Raw genomic sequence first — 16,012 nt, 5'->3', positions numbered from 1 at the left:
TTAAGATTATTCTAAAATAGTTGTTGTTTTAGAATATCCGAAACAATGTTTGTTATCGAATGCTCCCAAGTTGCACTAAATAAAGTGATGAGTAATATTTATAGTCTAAAAATATATGGTTTTCGAGGAGGGATAGTTTAGTAATTTTGTTGTTTTTATATTAAAATTTAAATAATTTTAATGATTTTCTTTGGTGCGTTTGTCCTGCCGTCTTGATCGATATGTATTTAGAGCAGGAGAGTAATCGAGTATAATGATTTACAAAGGTCGTACCAATAATTAATTTTATAGAGGCAGTTTGAGTTTTTCTTTTCTCACTAAAAACACCCTGAAAAGTGGAATATTCACAATGACTCCAATCCTTTTTATAAAATTTTAGAATTAGATTTTGGAGACCTAACATTTACTAATGATTATGATATAAAAGTCAACAGCTACAACATTTATTAGTTGAATAAATAATATTTTCTAAGTTTAGTCAGATGTAAAAAGTACAGAGTTTGCATTTCATTAATTGTTAAAACAGAATGATTATAACAATAATTAAATAATTATAATAGTAATAATAATGTCTCATAGTGGGAATTATAAATATATTAGTTTGACAAAAATTTGAGAGGATATCATGGGTGAACACGTGGAGTGTTTTTATTGAGATAAAAATTTTATATGAAATAACTAATTATTCAATAACAACCCTGGCATTTTTTATATTTGATATTAGCATGGAAAATTTTGCACTAAACACCTTGCTTTATGTTAAAACAAAAGACAAAATATCACCGACATTTAAAAGACTCAATCCAAACATTACTTGAATTTTTCTTTCCTCTCGATGACAACCAAAAAGATATCAAAAATTATTTGTTATCCTTAATTTTTAAATATTACTTGATATTTTCTCTTTTTATTTTATTTTATTTTTGTTTGCCATTCTCTAGAATAATATAATGTTTAATTTGGGCTAAAATAACCTTTAGCCTTTGTTTATATATATATCTTTTTGTGACTATATCATTAAAAGTATAATTTTATTTATTAAAAATAAATATAATATAATATATTATCATATTTTATATCTAATATCAAATAGTTATTAGAAAAAAAATTTATATGGATAAAAAGATATTGAATTAATAAAAGTTATTATAGGAGGTGAACAAGTCAAATAAAATTATAAGAGTGGATGACAAGTAATATTTTGAAAAGTCAAAAATAACAAATATTTCGGCATTTTTCAACGAAGATTGCATACGAAAACTTTTTAATATTATTATTTAAAGTTTGAATTATTAAAAAGGAAGCTAGCTTCCTTTTTGTTGATAAATTGATTGATTTAGTTGACACTAATTAAATTTCTAACTAAGTTTTTACTGACTCTACTTGACCTTTCGATCGTCGACACGTGGATTAGGTTTGCATAGGATATCACGGGAAAGAGTCTAGATCGGAACCAAAACCTACACTACAATTTTGAATATAATTTAGTAGAGACTCATATAAATATTATAAAAATATTTTTAATATAATTTTTCTTATAAATAAATTAGATGCATTAATTTCTTTTATCACTGGTATAAAGAATAATTATAGAACTAAAAGACAAATCATTTATTGTTAGTCTTTTTGAAAATTCAGAAAAGTGGTTTTGTCTTTATTTCTAAATAAAAATTATTATTTATATCATTGATAAAAGGAAATAATGCATCAAAAGACCAACCACTTTGAATGAGAAGATTTATAATTTTAACATCTTATCACAGTGAGGGAATATGAAATACCAATTTTTCATTTTGAAGTAATACTATTTTTAAAAATTTATATGATGTTGGTAAATTTTAGTGTTCAAATAAATTTGATTAATTTTGTTTATACTAATTAACTAAATGAATTATAATCTAGCCGTACATGGCCTTATTGGCGAGTGCTTATCGTTTTAGTTAAAAAAAAATTATACTAATTAAATTTGCACCTAACTTGGAGTACAACTTTAAAGAACTCACATCTAAAGATAGCAATGTAACATACCCACATTATTAATACATATATATATATATATATATATATTATAAGTAATATTAATATTTTCAATGTAATTTTATTAATAAAATAATGCATTATTTTTTTTATTACTCACAATAAAATTTTTTACAAAATATATGGACAAATCGTTTTGAAAGAGGGAAATTTCAATTTTTGCTCAAAGAGGAGAGCGAAATATAACTATTTATTTTAAATGTTGTTTTAGAATAATAATAATAAGTGGAAATTGCCAAAAACATCCCCTAAATTTGCCAGTATTGCAAAAAAACACAGTTAGTTTTCTGACTCCCCAAAAAACCCTTCCTTTTTAATTCCATATTTTTTTCAACCCCCAAAGCATGTAACGGATGTCAGCGGAGTGATTTTCAAATTTTATGGACGAAAATGCCCTTGCATGGGGAGTCGTGATTACTGTACCATTTCGGTATGAGAGGAAGTGGGGGTTTTTCCGTATGGTAACCCCAAGAGAGGAATTTCTTTGGAGCCAGTTCTTGAGTTTTTTCTCAACTGCGTCTTGATTTTTCCATTTCCAGTTGTCTCGAAGTTGTCTCTTAGCGTGACCTCTGTGATTCTGACTTTTCCCTTTCCACCGGTATCTCGAAGGAGAAGTCCCGCGCAAGTAGTTGGCATTTAATCAGTTTGCAATCTAAGGTATTGAGTATGGTTTTATGATAACTATTATGTTACAAAGAAAGATTTTTCGGTTTCGTTTGTGCTCCTGTTTTTGTTGGAAGATATTGAAGTCTGCAGGGGGATTTCTCGGCTGGGGTTTTGTTAGTCTGCATGGCAATTTCTCGGCTAGGGTTTTGTGTTGTTTTGCGCTTTCGTCTGTATACACTATCGAAATAGTTATTTCGATTGTTATGATTTGTGTAATATTTATAATATACACTTCCCCTTTCATTTGATATGGTTGCAGTTTTACAAATGAGGTTTACGTTTAAGAAATGAGATGTTACAGTTTAAATTTTATTGTCTCTGTTTAAGTATTGTTGTCTCTGTTTAACAATTGATATCTCTGTTTAATAACTGAAGGTTACCGTTTAAAATCTTATATTTCCGCTTAAACATTTGTCAATACTGCATGTTGAATGTGTTGTTATTATCGCGAGCTTGTGACTATGGCGGTTAACCTAGTTAATGGGCGATGCTATTTGACCATGTAGTGGAGACCTTAGGTGAATTGAAGATAACATGACCCTCGACACTTTGGGAGATCATCAGAAGGACTACCGTTTACGACATTCATCGAGGCTGGAAGCTATATACAAGAGAGGTCCCTTCTTGATTCTCTACTACAAAGATGCGATGGTCGCACCAATAAATTCGGGATCGGGGAAAGCTGCTGAAGTTTGAGCCTCGGGGATGTGGCCCTCGTTCTTGGTCTGCGTTGCGATGGCGACACGCGTCGTGTTTTCGAAGAAGAAAACCAGCTCGGCGTTTGAGGGGAGGTATTTATCAAAAACCTCACGAGAGACAGCGAGACTCCATCAAGAGCACTCTTGTGCGACTTGTTCGACGAGAGGGGGAAGAAGATAATTTTTGTCAAACTCCGATGGTGTATCTCAGTGAGTGCGATCCTCTTCCCAAAATACATCATGCTCGGTTCGAAGCTGGATGCGTTGATTATATCGATGATCTACCACGCCATGAGGGCGATACGCATAGGCGCGAGCGACGCTGAAGTGGGCGATGGAGGACATTCCACCGCGCTCGCTCGAGTGCAGAGATAGATGCTTGGCGAAGAAGACGACCACGGGATATATTAAAGGGGTGCTCGGTGCGCTTAACGTATGGTTTTACTGAGTGTGACGGAGCGGGAAAGAAAGTCCGTTTCGGCAAGATCCCAAGGATCTTTGTGCTATGGTGAAAGTAGTTACTGAGGGAAAGCAGCGGCGGTAGAAACTAGACTTTGTCATCGCTCGAAGGAAAAGAGGTAATAAATCATGGACGATGTTTAGCGAAGTCTTTAATGTTTAACCATTTTTATTTAGCGTTTAACTTTATTATTTACTGATTTTAAAAATTTATTCATAAAGGTGTAAATATTTTGTTCTCCGTTTAAATATATTCTATAATGTTTAATATATAAAAACTATGTTTAAATATAGTTGTTATAGTTTAAACTGAATGATTTCGCTGAAATTGTTTGGTTTACATATGTTAGTTTCACAATTTGGTTCGGGTGAGTCTTGAAGAAGAAATATTTGTTGGGGCCAACCGACGGATGGATGCTATTGCTCCGGAACCACTTGCTTGAAGGCAAGATGAGAGGGCAGCCTCTATCGTGCGCGCTCAATGCCATTCTCCTACTTCCAGCCCACCACGCGCACGCATTCCTCGGCGTCGGGAGAAGCACTCCCCCACCCCGCCCGGATTGCAACAACCCCCTACCACGACAGCGATAGTCCCACCCGATTGTGGCAGCCCCACGACCATGGCGCCCCTCCGACCGTGGCGGCCCACCCGACTACCTTAGGCGAAGATGTCAGCTGCAACTCTTATGCGGGCGTGCGGATATTGATGACCGAGGTTTCCTCGGCTTATCGCTCGTGTTGAGGCATTTGGAAGGGACGTTCAGTAACCGATTGCGCAGTCCCTCGAAAGAAATGAACCACCGGGACGGACGAGCCGTGGAATTTGATAGACGACTGACATCATCGAGGGTGGTCGTTCAAGACGGCCACATTTCGAAGAGACTTGCGAAAAAGAGGGAGAACAATATTGCCTCTGTCTCCACCGCGTCGGTGACGATGAAACAATAGCAACACCATCGGTCGGTGATCTTTCATTCTTGAGTCTGTCACCGTAGATGACATGGCCATGACGGTGGAGGACATCGTAGATGATGTGGCCGTTCAGCGGTTGAGAAGATCGTTTTACTCCCTTGTTAGCGAAATCCCGACTCGGTGGAACCATTTGCCGAGATGCGGTATCAAAAGATGGACACAATCCACGAAGAACAAGAACAAGCTAAGGGGTGTGTCTCCCGTTGATCTGCTTGAGTGCCACGGCTCGAGAAGATCGTTGAATCGTGCGCGTAGTGGCTGAAACGATCTGCATCGAGCAAGACACAATCCCACAACAAAAAGAAAGCATGTAAGGGTATATGCGTGGTTGATCGTCAGCGTCGTCCCCGCAGTCGAGCGCGGACACAATCCAACAACAACAATAACCACGTAAGGATGTGTCTGCGGTTAATACTGTCGCTGTCCCCGCATCGAAGGAAGATCCTGCTGGTGCTGAACACGGTGAAGGCTCAACGACAGTGCCCCATAAAGACCCCGACCGAGCAACGAGGGAGATGATCAAGGCCAATCAAAATTGGGACAAGACGGTTTCGGCAAGTCTTCGTTCGAAGAAGAAAAAAATGGGTTGGCAATCGGCGTCTTAACAAATCTGACGAGGAGTTGATGAGGATCTTCCTTAGCTGCCAGTATGGACGAGTGTAAGTTTAAAGTTTCCGTGATAGTGTTTAAAGTTTTTATGATAGTGTTTAACTTTTTTGTGATAGTGTTTAAATGTTTATATGTTATCATTTAATTTATCTACTTAACGTTTAATTATTTATAATATCATTTGAGCATTGATAATATCATTTAAATATTTAGAATATGGTCTAATTATATACATTATCGTTTAATCTCAAGACTTTGTCGTGTGGAAGAATAGCATCGTCGACCACATCGGGACAAATTATACTACTGCTTGAGGGTAAGGAGATGGTCACGAGATGATTTGATGGGCGCTTTTGTATACATAATACAAAAAGTCGATGAGCAAAGTGCCATATCCCTACAAAAAGCGCCTCCATCCAGAAGTCATGGCCGCTGTTTATGTCAAAGCGGGGACGTAGCGCATGGAAACAACTATGGCTATGATCGGAGATCTTGTCTGCGACTTGCATAAAGTTCAAATTGTCATCCTCACGATAATAATGAATGGCCACTTCCATAGTCGTCAGTCCCTTTATAATGACAAACAAGAATACAGGCATTATTCTTCATGCGCGCGAGTGCGAAAAAAGGCAGCGTTGGACATGGTAAGTTCTTTAATTATGTCCGATTGATAGTGTTTGTTATTTAATCGGTATCTTAATCTCAACTTGCATATCTCGACAGCAGAATCTATTCGACACGGCTGTCGATATGCAGTTTGGCGAGTCGGCGACCGCAAAGTACCCACTCGTTTACGGCATGGAAACCCCGCGGCAAAAACAAGGAAGCGTCGATTGCGCCGTCTATGTCATGCGGTTTATCGAGCAATTACTTTGGGATGAGAAGCTACGGTTACCACAGACAGATGTTCCTTACCTGAGATTAAAGTATGTTACCCGCATACTTAAGGAGGGGAGGACAGCCGGCGTCCATGAGAAAGGGGGATCGTCTGAAGCGGGTTAAATTTTGATTTCCCAGGACAGGACTTGTATATGTTAATGTCAATTTTGTTTTCGAATGTAAACCAGGACAAATTCAATTCATTGTTTTCATTTTCGAAGAACATGACTTGTATATGTCAATATAAATTTTGTCTGTTTTCAATTGTAAAGTCAGACTAAATTCCATTCAAATTCAATTCATTGTTTAATTTACAGTGTCCTTGTTTACATTTCAGTTTAAATGTTTAACTTTACCATCTATCGTTTAAATATCAGTTTGAAACATTTAAAATTATAGTTTCTCTGTTTAAAATAACACTGTCTCTGTTTAAATAACTGATAACACTGTAAAGAATAAGAGTTTAAATATGAAAAATTTCCAGTCAATTCAGATTGTTTCTCTTTAGAAGTCAGCTTATTTACAATGCCTAGTAGACAACAGTTTCATTACAAGATCTACGATTGTGACCGGATCCATGGCAGCGGCTGCAATGTAACTCGCGGACATCTAACGCTTGTGACTCGATCCTCTTTCGTCTAGGACGCCCAGGCTGCCTTCTCGTCACAGCCGGTCGCAAATGAAGCTCACGATTTCCGTCTGAAGGCCTGTCATCGTCGGGTATGGGGAATATATCTTCCTTATACGTCAGTTTGTAATTGTCGACGGTGAAGTAGCCGCTAATAAATCGATGAACGTTGGTGTCTGTCTGTATTATTGCAGCGCAAGCGTGTTTGCAAGGGATGTCATAAACTTGCCACCTTCAACATGAACAAGTTTTGATGGCAAGATCTACAGAGTTGCTGCACTGGTCGATCACTTCGTAACGATCATCAACACAACGACCAACACGAAGATTTCGGCTATCCTCAACAATGATCTCTACCTTCGAATGTATGTCTGGGCATAAGTAGGTCTCCCATTTGTTCGTTTGCTCACGCCGGTTACATAACATGCACATCAACTTGAACCTGGCAAATAAGGTTAAACAAAGACAGTGATGGTTAAATAATTCGTAAACATGTTTAAACATTATTGTAAATAGTTAAAGGAAAGGATTAATATTTAAAGTCAGACAAGTCGAATTAAACAAATATTGAAAATTTTTAAAGGGTAACACTAAATGTTAAGTGTAAATCAACATTCGCGAGACCTTATGGAGTCGACCATTTTTCACAATCGCAGGTAAAATGACGAGCTTCTTTGATCCAAGCATTGAATGACTCCGCGACATTTGAATACATCTCACCCCAACGATCACCTCTCGAGCGAGATAATTCGACCAATGTGCCATATCCGATTTATTAATCAAACCGATGATGAGCTTCGGGTGATGTGGCCTGCAGTTCATTCACGGTATTATCGAAATCTTTAGCCGTGGATGCCCACGCAATGCGGAAACATATAGACCAAGACTCCTACCTCAATGCCTTCCCAAGTCCGACATTGGCTTTCATAAAATTGGCCTCCAAATGTCGAAGACGAGTATGCATGTGGCGAAGAAGGGAAGACTCTCGCAATTGCGCTCACAAGGCCCTTGGACTCGTCCGACACGAAGGTAATTATCTCATGATAATCTCCTTCCTCGTATAAAAGCATCGCCCTAACTTAGATATGAACCAAGTCCAATTGGTATCGGGTCTCGCTGTCGACTATACCAAGGCGACGTGGAAAAACCATTGTTTCCATCTTTCCCCTGTGGCACCCAGAGAGTGTACCCCGATATTTTCCAAGGAGGTGGGTACTATCGAGAAACAAAGAGCGACTGCAAGCCCTCTTGAATCCCACAATACACGCTACGAAAGAAAAGAATGCACGTTTAAAAACGATCACCGTCTCTTTCCACGATCGCAACGCTGCCGGGATTTGTCTCAGGCACCTTATCCACATACCAAAGCAAACAGTCGTAGCTGGAGATGTCACTACCGTCGAGGACCACCCGGGCATGCTCTTTTCCCAACCAAGCCTACTTGTATGGTATGTGGACACCATGTTCCCACAACATGTCCTTCTGAATGTCGATGGCCTTGTACAAGGGCCGGTCCTTGAGCTTTTGAATCACTCGTGCGGGAACCCATTTTTTGGACGCTTTCGGATGTGACACCGAACCTATGCCACCACTGCAAGTGTGTGACGGGTTGATTGTCTTGATTCTGAAAGTATTTTTATTATACTCTTTTGATGCATGAAGGTGCCAACGACAACCATCGGCAGCGCATTCCACAGTCACCCGATGTTTTTCGTTCTTTATGAATTTGAAATCAAAATTCCGTTTGATTGCATGATTTCGAAGTACATCCCTGAAATGTTCAACACCGTCAAAACGTTGTCCAATATCCAACGACAGCACTTCAGAATGATTTGACGAGGAAGGAAGACATCCCACACCGTCAGGGTCACCATGGGGATGAACGGGAGCACTCGCAGAATCTGAATTCCTGCCAACACTTCAGTCAAATGAAAAGATCAATATGTTAAGCGGAGAATATAATGTTTAAGTGATAATGCAAACATTTAAACGTTAACGTAAATACTTAAACAGTAACCAATTAACGTAAACGAATAGTACAAGATGTTAACCAGTGACTGACATACTTAAACAATAATGAACCCATACAACTGGATCAAATAAAAGAGAAGGAACTTACAACGAGTAAAACTCATTTTCATTAGGATTTGGCAATGACACATTGTCTGTCTCGACAACAAGATCAACTACAGCGCATTTGAAGATGTAGTGCACGTGACACATCCGCTGGAAATCAACATCGTTTTCTATTGGACAAACCGTTTTATATCCATCTGGTGTGATAAACTTCACCCTGACAAGGGAAACTTCGAGCGGTGAACATTAGCACTCTTCCCTCCCCGTTGAATCTAGCAATACCACAAAAACTCTCCATAATATATCGGCCGAAAACCAAATCGCATACAAACCAAATGAAATAAAGAACAAAAAAAGAAGACGTAAGAAGAAGAAGAAGAAGATGTAAACAACAAACAACGATCGGATAGGGCAAACAAAAAAACCGCATAGCTTGTATGCATAGAGGTTAGACTAGACGTGATGTGATTGGGCGGTATTTTTTCCTCCATCCCAAGGACAAAAAGGGAAATATATGTCACTGTCGCGCGGAAGACATACTGTCATCGCTCGAATGAAAGTTCTCAACTCAACATGTCCTGCTTGTATTGAAACTCTCTATTTAAAATAACAAAGTCTCTATTTAAAAATAACAAAGTCTCTATTTAAAAAGAACAAAGTTTCGTTTAAAAATACCGCTTTAAGTATCGATTTCTCCCTTTAACATGATTTTTTTCTCTGTTTAACATTTTCTTATTGTATTATATCAACTTAATTACAATGTAATGTACCTAAAATACAAATCTCTGATAAAAATAGAATGTTCACTTAAGACAATACAATACAACATTCATTTTCTTATTCAATATCAACTTACTTAATATACAAATCTCTGATAACATTCATTACCTTTAAATTTCATTTATTTTCCTCTGTTTAAATTTCATTTTCTCCGTTTAACATTTTCTTATAAAGTATCAACGTAATTACAATGAAATGTACTTAAAATACAAATCTCTGATAAAAATACATTTAATACAATACAATACAACATTCATTTTATTATTAAATATCAGCGTAATTACAATGACCTTTACTTAAAATACAAATCTCTGATAAAAAAATAGAATGTAAGACAATACAAAAAATTCTCCGCTTTAAGCTTCAAACTCTCCGCTTTAACGGACGACGTAACCACCACGGACCTCGAATCGTCCCAAGTATACCTTTGAATAGGGTGCCCACAACACTCGCCTCCGATCGGACCATATTTTTTTATAGATCAAGTTCTTTTTAAAGGATATGTGATGAACCTTCTTTTGGTAATCATCCGCAATCAACTTGTAAGTGAAACCTTCTTTTCTTGACCCAAGGCGAAACGCACTTCCGTCATTGCTTACCCGTAGAGAAAGAAGGCGAGCATTTCGCCTTGGGCAAGAAAAAGAAAGTTTTCACCTACAAGTTGTTTACGGATGACAAGAGGAAAACAATCATGACACATCCTGTAAAAAGTTTATGATCTAAAAAATGTGGTTTGAATGGAGCGAATGTCGTGAACGCCAAATGTTCGACTCGACAGGATGACCATCACACAAGAAGAAGAGGAAGAGGAAGAGGAGTGGTTGCGCCAGTAGAGTATGTTCAACGAAATGGTTCTTCCTTCCCATTTATACTGTGAAATCCAACAGCCTGCTGCCGCTTCGGCTTCCGATTTTTATGTGCGACGGGAGTGGAAACGCTTGGGTAACCGAGCGTGCATTAATTACGCTTGGGGAACCGCTGGCACCATCGCGTTGTATATTTTAAGCGGATAAAAATATAGGTTAAACGATAAAAAAACAAATTTAAATATAGAAGCCAATATTTAAACGGTAACAGATGTATTTAAATATAAAGTTCAATATTTAAACAATACTAAGAAGTATATACACAATGCCTACTCGGCAACAGATTCATTGCACGATCTGCGATTGTGACCGGAAGCGTGGCAATGGGTACAACGCAACTTGCGGACCGGAAGCGTGGCAATGGCTACAACGCAACTCACCGTCCTCGGACGCTTACGACTCGATCCTCTTTCGTCTAGGATGCCCAGGTTGCCTTCTCGTGGCAAGAGCTAAAATTGAGTACACCGGAAGCGTGCCAAATTTTAGCGTGGCAAAAGCTAAAATTGAGTACACCAAATGAGAAGAAGAAAAAGAAGAACAAGAACAAGAACAAGAAGAACAAGATATGAGCCTTCTAAACTTTGTTTGAGACAAAGCAAACAGGAGGCAAACAAAATTGGAAAATTATGCATAAAGTTCGGACATGATATGATTGGGTGCCATTTTTCCCTCCTTTTGCAAGGGCAAAAAAGGAATTTCATATCATGGATCCACTTCAACTTACCGGCGGGGGGTTAAAGAGAATGTAAAATATAACGGAGTGTTGTCCGGGGTGTGCAAAAGTTGGAGGGGGTTTTTGAGAAGTTTTGAAAATGACGAGGGGTGAACAGTGATTTTCCCTAATAATAATGGGGAAAAAAAATACAATTGAAGTAAAAATTGTAAAAAAAAAAAAATCCACATGATAATAAAAGAATTAGTTTATTTTTTTGTGAAATACAACAAGCGTGTCTTAAGGACATGTGTATATATATATATATATATGAAATAAGCTCAACAAAGATCTATACACCCTCACCCAAGCACAAAGCATCACGTGGAGCAAGATTCAAACACGTGACCTCCATAAAATTCTTGGGGACTCGGTACCACTAGGCCATTAGGCCGGTGGCAAGAGTTGGAGATTTCGATCCCAAGAATTCCTATATTAAAAAATAAAGAATAAAAAACCAAGTTTGAAGGGACTCACTATAAATGTGAACGATTGTGTCGGTGGAATGATCCATCAAGTCAACTTCTTCATTGTCTTCTGATGATGATGCTACCTTGGATACCCATGATCCATGCTTTCTTGGCCTCTTCATATTCCCCCCAATTGCCCTTACAAATCAATTCATTTACTTAATTAGCAACCCTTAAAAAAATTTTAAAAAAACAAATTTATAAATGTGCTCATGTATATATTATATAAAAATCATAATTGAAATTATTTTAAAAATATAAGTTTTGTGCAAAAGTCACTCAGGTTGAGTGATTAATGATACCATTATCTAATTTTTTTTTAAAAAAAGATCCAATGTGAGTTGAGGGTAAATGAGACATTAACTTCTCCTTAAATTGAAACGTTTATCACCTTCTTTGGTATATATATATTATTACTAAATCATTTAAACTACAACACTAATTGTGAACAGAAATTTGATTGATGCAATCAATTTTATAATTAATTTAAATTTATATTATAATTATAATTCGGCCCACCGGATCATAAATGATAATGTTGATTTTTATATCAGTATATATTATAATAATTTGATTGACAATTAATAAATGTACACATGAAAATGGCATAACATGCATAACATACATTGGATTTGAGATAATGTCATATTTTATTTTAAATTTCAATAATATTATTAAATAAATAAAATGTACATAATATATTAAGTGTTAAATAAATCGTATGATTTAAACAACTAAGAAACCAACATTTGTGTATCTTAAATGAGCCAGCGCAAATTAGATAAAAAGAAAATGATTATACAAAACTTGAACTCAACTAACTTCATATTTCTAATGTGCTTTTCTTGACATCAAAATATCTGATTTGAATACAGTTTTGAATCATAAACTAATACTCATTAGTAGTTAAATAAATATTCTGAAATAAATATTTTATAGTAATTAATTAAAATTTATAAAATTCTTTTTTTTATTTACATTATATAATATATATTTATATATATTGGTTTTTTTTTCAATGAGTGAAACGATGTAACCCTCAACTAGTTCAACCAAACCCGTTAGTATTATTTTTTTTTAAAAAAAAATTAACAACAGTTAAAAAAATGAATAATATGTTTCTTATATAAAAAAGAACTAAGAATAGTTTCTCTCTCATCATATACCATAACTTCAATGGAATACATCAAAACTTTTCTTACTTTTGTTATAATATTTTATTTTTTTAATAACAACAATGTTTTTTTTAATGGAAAAATTCTCAAACACTCAACTCTCTGAGTGGTTTACATCTCACGGATTTAATGATTTGCAATATAGCAAAATATATAACTTGACAAATGACAACAAAAATAAAATAAAAAATATATACAACAAATGTTCTTAATTAAATAATGGTAACTTCAAAAGAAAATTCTATAATCACAATAAAAATCTAGATAATACCTATTACCTAGCTATTCTTATTCCTGACTTGCTTTTTACGGATTTTTCACAATCAACCACACTTGAGAGGCTCATGTGTCCCATGTGTTTTATTGTGTCCCCTTGCTCTTCTTCATATATACATCTTCTAGGGACGTCCCCAGAATCCATATCTGGGGACGTCCCTAGGAGCCGTTGGATCATTTGATCCAACGGCTCCTGTAATATCCCAAAAAAACAAAATGGAATGGAACTTCACCAAAACCTGGCTCTTAGATCTCTCCGCAAGCGCCTCCACCAGTGCACCTCATCAACTACTCCCACCGTCTCCACCAACGGCTCCACCAGCATCCACTGTCTTCGCCTCCACCAACGCGGCCTCCCCGTCGTCTGTACCAACGCTAGCTGCCTCCTCCTCGTCTCCACCAACGCCTCCACCCCCATCTTTTGCCTCCACCAACGCCTTCTCCGGTGTCAAGGTTTAGATCCATCTCTCTATAGATCAACCAATATCTTTTTGTTGTTCTTCTTTCTCTGAACAATTGCTTTCTGATTGATTTGGGTGAAATGTTGTTAATTTTGAGATGGAATAATATTTCATTTGATTTGGTGTTGACGAAAGGTTTATCCTGAAAATCAGGATGTTATTAGATGGAGATTGTTGCTATAAAGATGGGCTTTATTTATTTTTCTATTTATTTTTTGGTTAGTTTGTTGATGCATTTGTTTATTAACTCAGAGTTTGAATTTTGTTTTATAAAAAACAAAAATTGGAGAATCACCGCTTGACGAAGAGTGGAACAATAAAATGGAAAACAATGAAGTCAATGGAATAATTTCTTTTAGAAGCAAGGGATCAGTCTAGTTCCCTTCTTTTGCTTTATCATTTCATTTTAGACTTTTGCACCATCTATCACAATGGTTTTAGAAAGAATTAAGAAAAAAACAATTAACAAACAAACAGCGCTTGCAAGGAGTATAATTAAACTTGTACAACTTGTTCCGGTGTTTTTCTAACCAAAAACCAGAACAAATAATTAATACAGCTTTGAAGGAAAAGTAAGTACATTATGATGAGTATCAAATTTTGTATGTGAATGGCTTTAATAAATAAACTCAAAGAAACATCATGGAACACTCTATTGGTTGGACCATTTAAGGAAGTAGCTTACAATATAGTTAAATGTAAAAATATGGTCCCCAATCCCAATAGAATATACTAAACACCATAATTAAGCTAAACAGTTATGGAATTTTACTCATGTCTCAAATTAGTAATCACGCATCTGATTTTGTTAGTTTACTAACTCAGGTTCTGTGCAAGATTACTAACTAACATTCTAAAGCCATATTTATGCAAATATAATCTTTAATTTATTACTGGATCTTTAAACTATATTTCTCTTTTTTGTAATATTGATTGGGCGATGTACAATGGATTTTCAAGATGCTCAAGTTGATCTTTATCTGATTTCCCACTTATTTCAATTATAAGCTTTAATATATTCTAATTAGTTGTAGTTTCCCTAATAGGATATCATGGCCGATACCATTGATGGGATAGATTTGAATGAGCTCGGGTTAAATGGAGAACGTGGTGGTCTAACACAAGAGAATGATAGCCAACAAGTTGTAAATGAAGATGATTTGGCAACACAAGATGTTCAAGAATTGGCAATGAGTCCAAAGTCTAGAGATGGACAACAATTAGCAAAAATCCCATTTGTTGGTATGGAGTTTGAGGATGAGGAGGAAGCATTTCAATATTACTTGGATTATGCAAAGTCCAGAGGTTTTGGGGTAAGAAAAGGTATGCTTGCTGAACGCATTCGAGATGGTGAACGCATTCGAGAGGTCACGTGGATTATGCAAGAAAGTGATAGTATGCTTGCTGAACGCATTCGAGATGGGTCCGATAATGCTAAATATGCAATTTGCAATCATGTTGTTGTATTTGGCAAAAATTGTATTGAAGATGGGGAACCTTACGCTATGTGCTCGTGTAAGAAGTTTGAGAGAGAGGGCGTGTTGTGTTGCCACATATTGAAAATATTTTAAAAAAGGAGGTGCCAAGATTCCCAAAAAAATATATTCTACGTCGTTGGAGTATGGATGCAAGGTATCAGCCAAGTGTTATGATGGTTGAGACCCACAACAATGCCTTTTACACCATTGATGAAGTGGAGTGCACAAAATATGTGTTTTCGTATTGCACAGAGTATATCATCTCTAGACATGTATGAGAAAATTATGCCTAAGCTAAATGACATATTTGAAATGGTTACTGAAAAGTCAAATGCACCAGAGCATACATTGCGCACCAAGCAAAATGAGGAAAATCAAGAGGTTATTGGTTCATGTTCTTTGCCTACCTTCTCATGTGATAATGATGTTTATGGGTCACACATTAGCATTCTTGATCCAAAACCTGTCAAGAGCAAAGGGCGGCCAAGAGTAAATACAAGGATTAAATCTGGAATTGACCTTCAATTATCAGTCAAGAGGAAAAGGACTTGTAGTAGATGTGGGGAAAAGGGTCATTACATGACCACATGCACATCTGGTAAGTTGGTTTTTTTTAAGTGTTGTGTCATTTAGATTCTTATTTGCAATCATTTACTAATGAAACTTTTTTTATTTGTGAACACAGTCAACCCTGAGCTACAAGAAAGAACAACTATTTCAAGCCACAATATTGGTCAATTGTTATGGTGTTTTCGGCTTTACTTCTATTA

General features: G+C 36.3%; 1 protein-coding gene across 1 annotated transcript; it reads left to right on the top strand.

Annotated features, from left to right (window-relative positions):
* The first annotated feature begins 13,458 nt into the window (after window positions 1–13,458).
* On the top strand, window positions 13,459–15,335 carry LOC120279505. Its single transcript, XM_039286438.1, has 2 exons — window positions 13,459–13,756; window positions 14,811–15,335. Exons 1-2 carry the CDS (start codon window positions 13,520–13,522, stop codon window positions 15,333–15,335), a joined length of 762 nt encoding a protein of 253 aa, XP_039142372.1. The 5' UTR covers window positions 13,459–13,519.
* Window positions 15,336–16,012: the final 677 nt, after the last annotated feature.

Source organism: Dioscorea cayenensis, chromosome 16 (genome assembly GCF_009730915.1).
Source record: "Dioscorea cayenensis subsp. rotundata cultivar TDr96_F1 chromosome 16, TDr96_F1_v2_PseudoChromosome.rev07_lg8_w22 25.fasta, whole genome shotgun sequence".
Taxonomy (NCBI): domain Eukaryota; kingdom Viridiplantae; phylum Streptophyta; class Magnoliopsida; order Dioscoreales; family Dioscoreaceae; genus Dioscorea; species Dioscorea cayenensis.
Note: the sequence above shows the minus strand (reverse complement) of the source record. Positions and strands in the feature narration are given on the sequence as shown.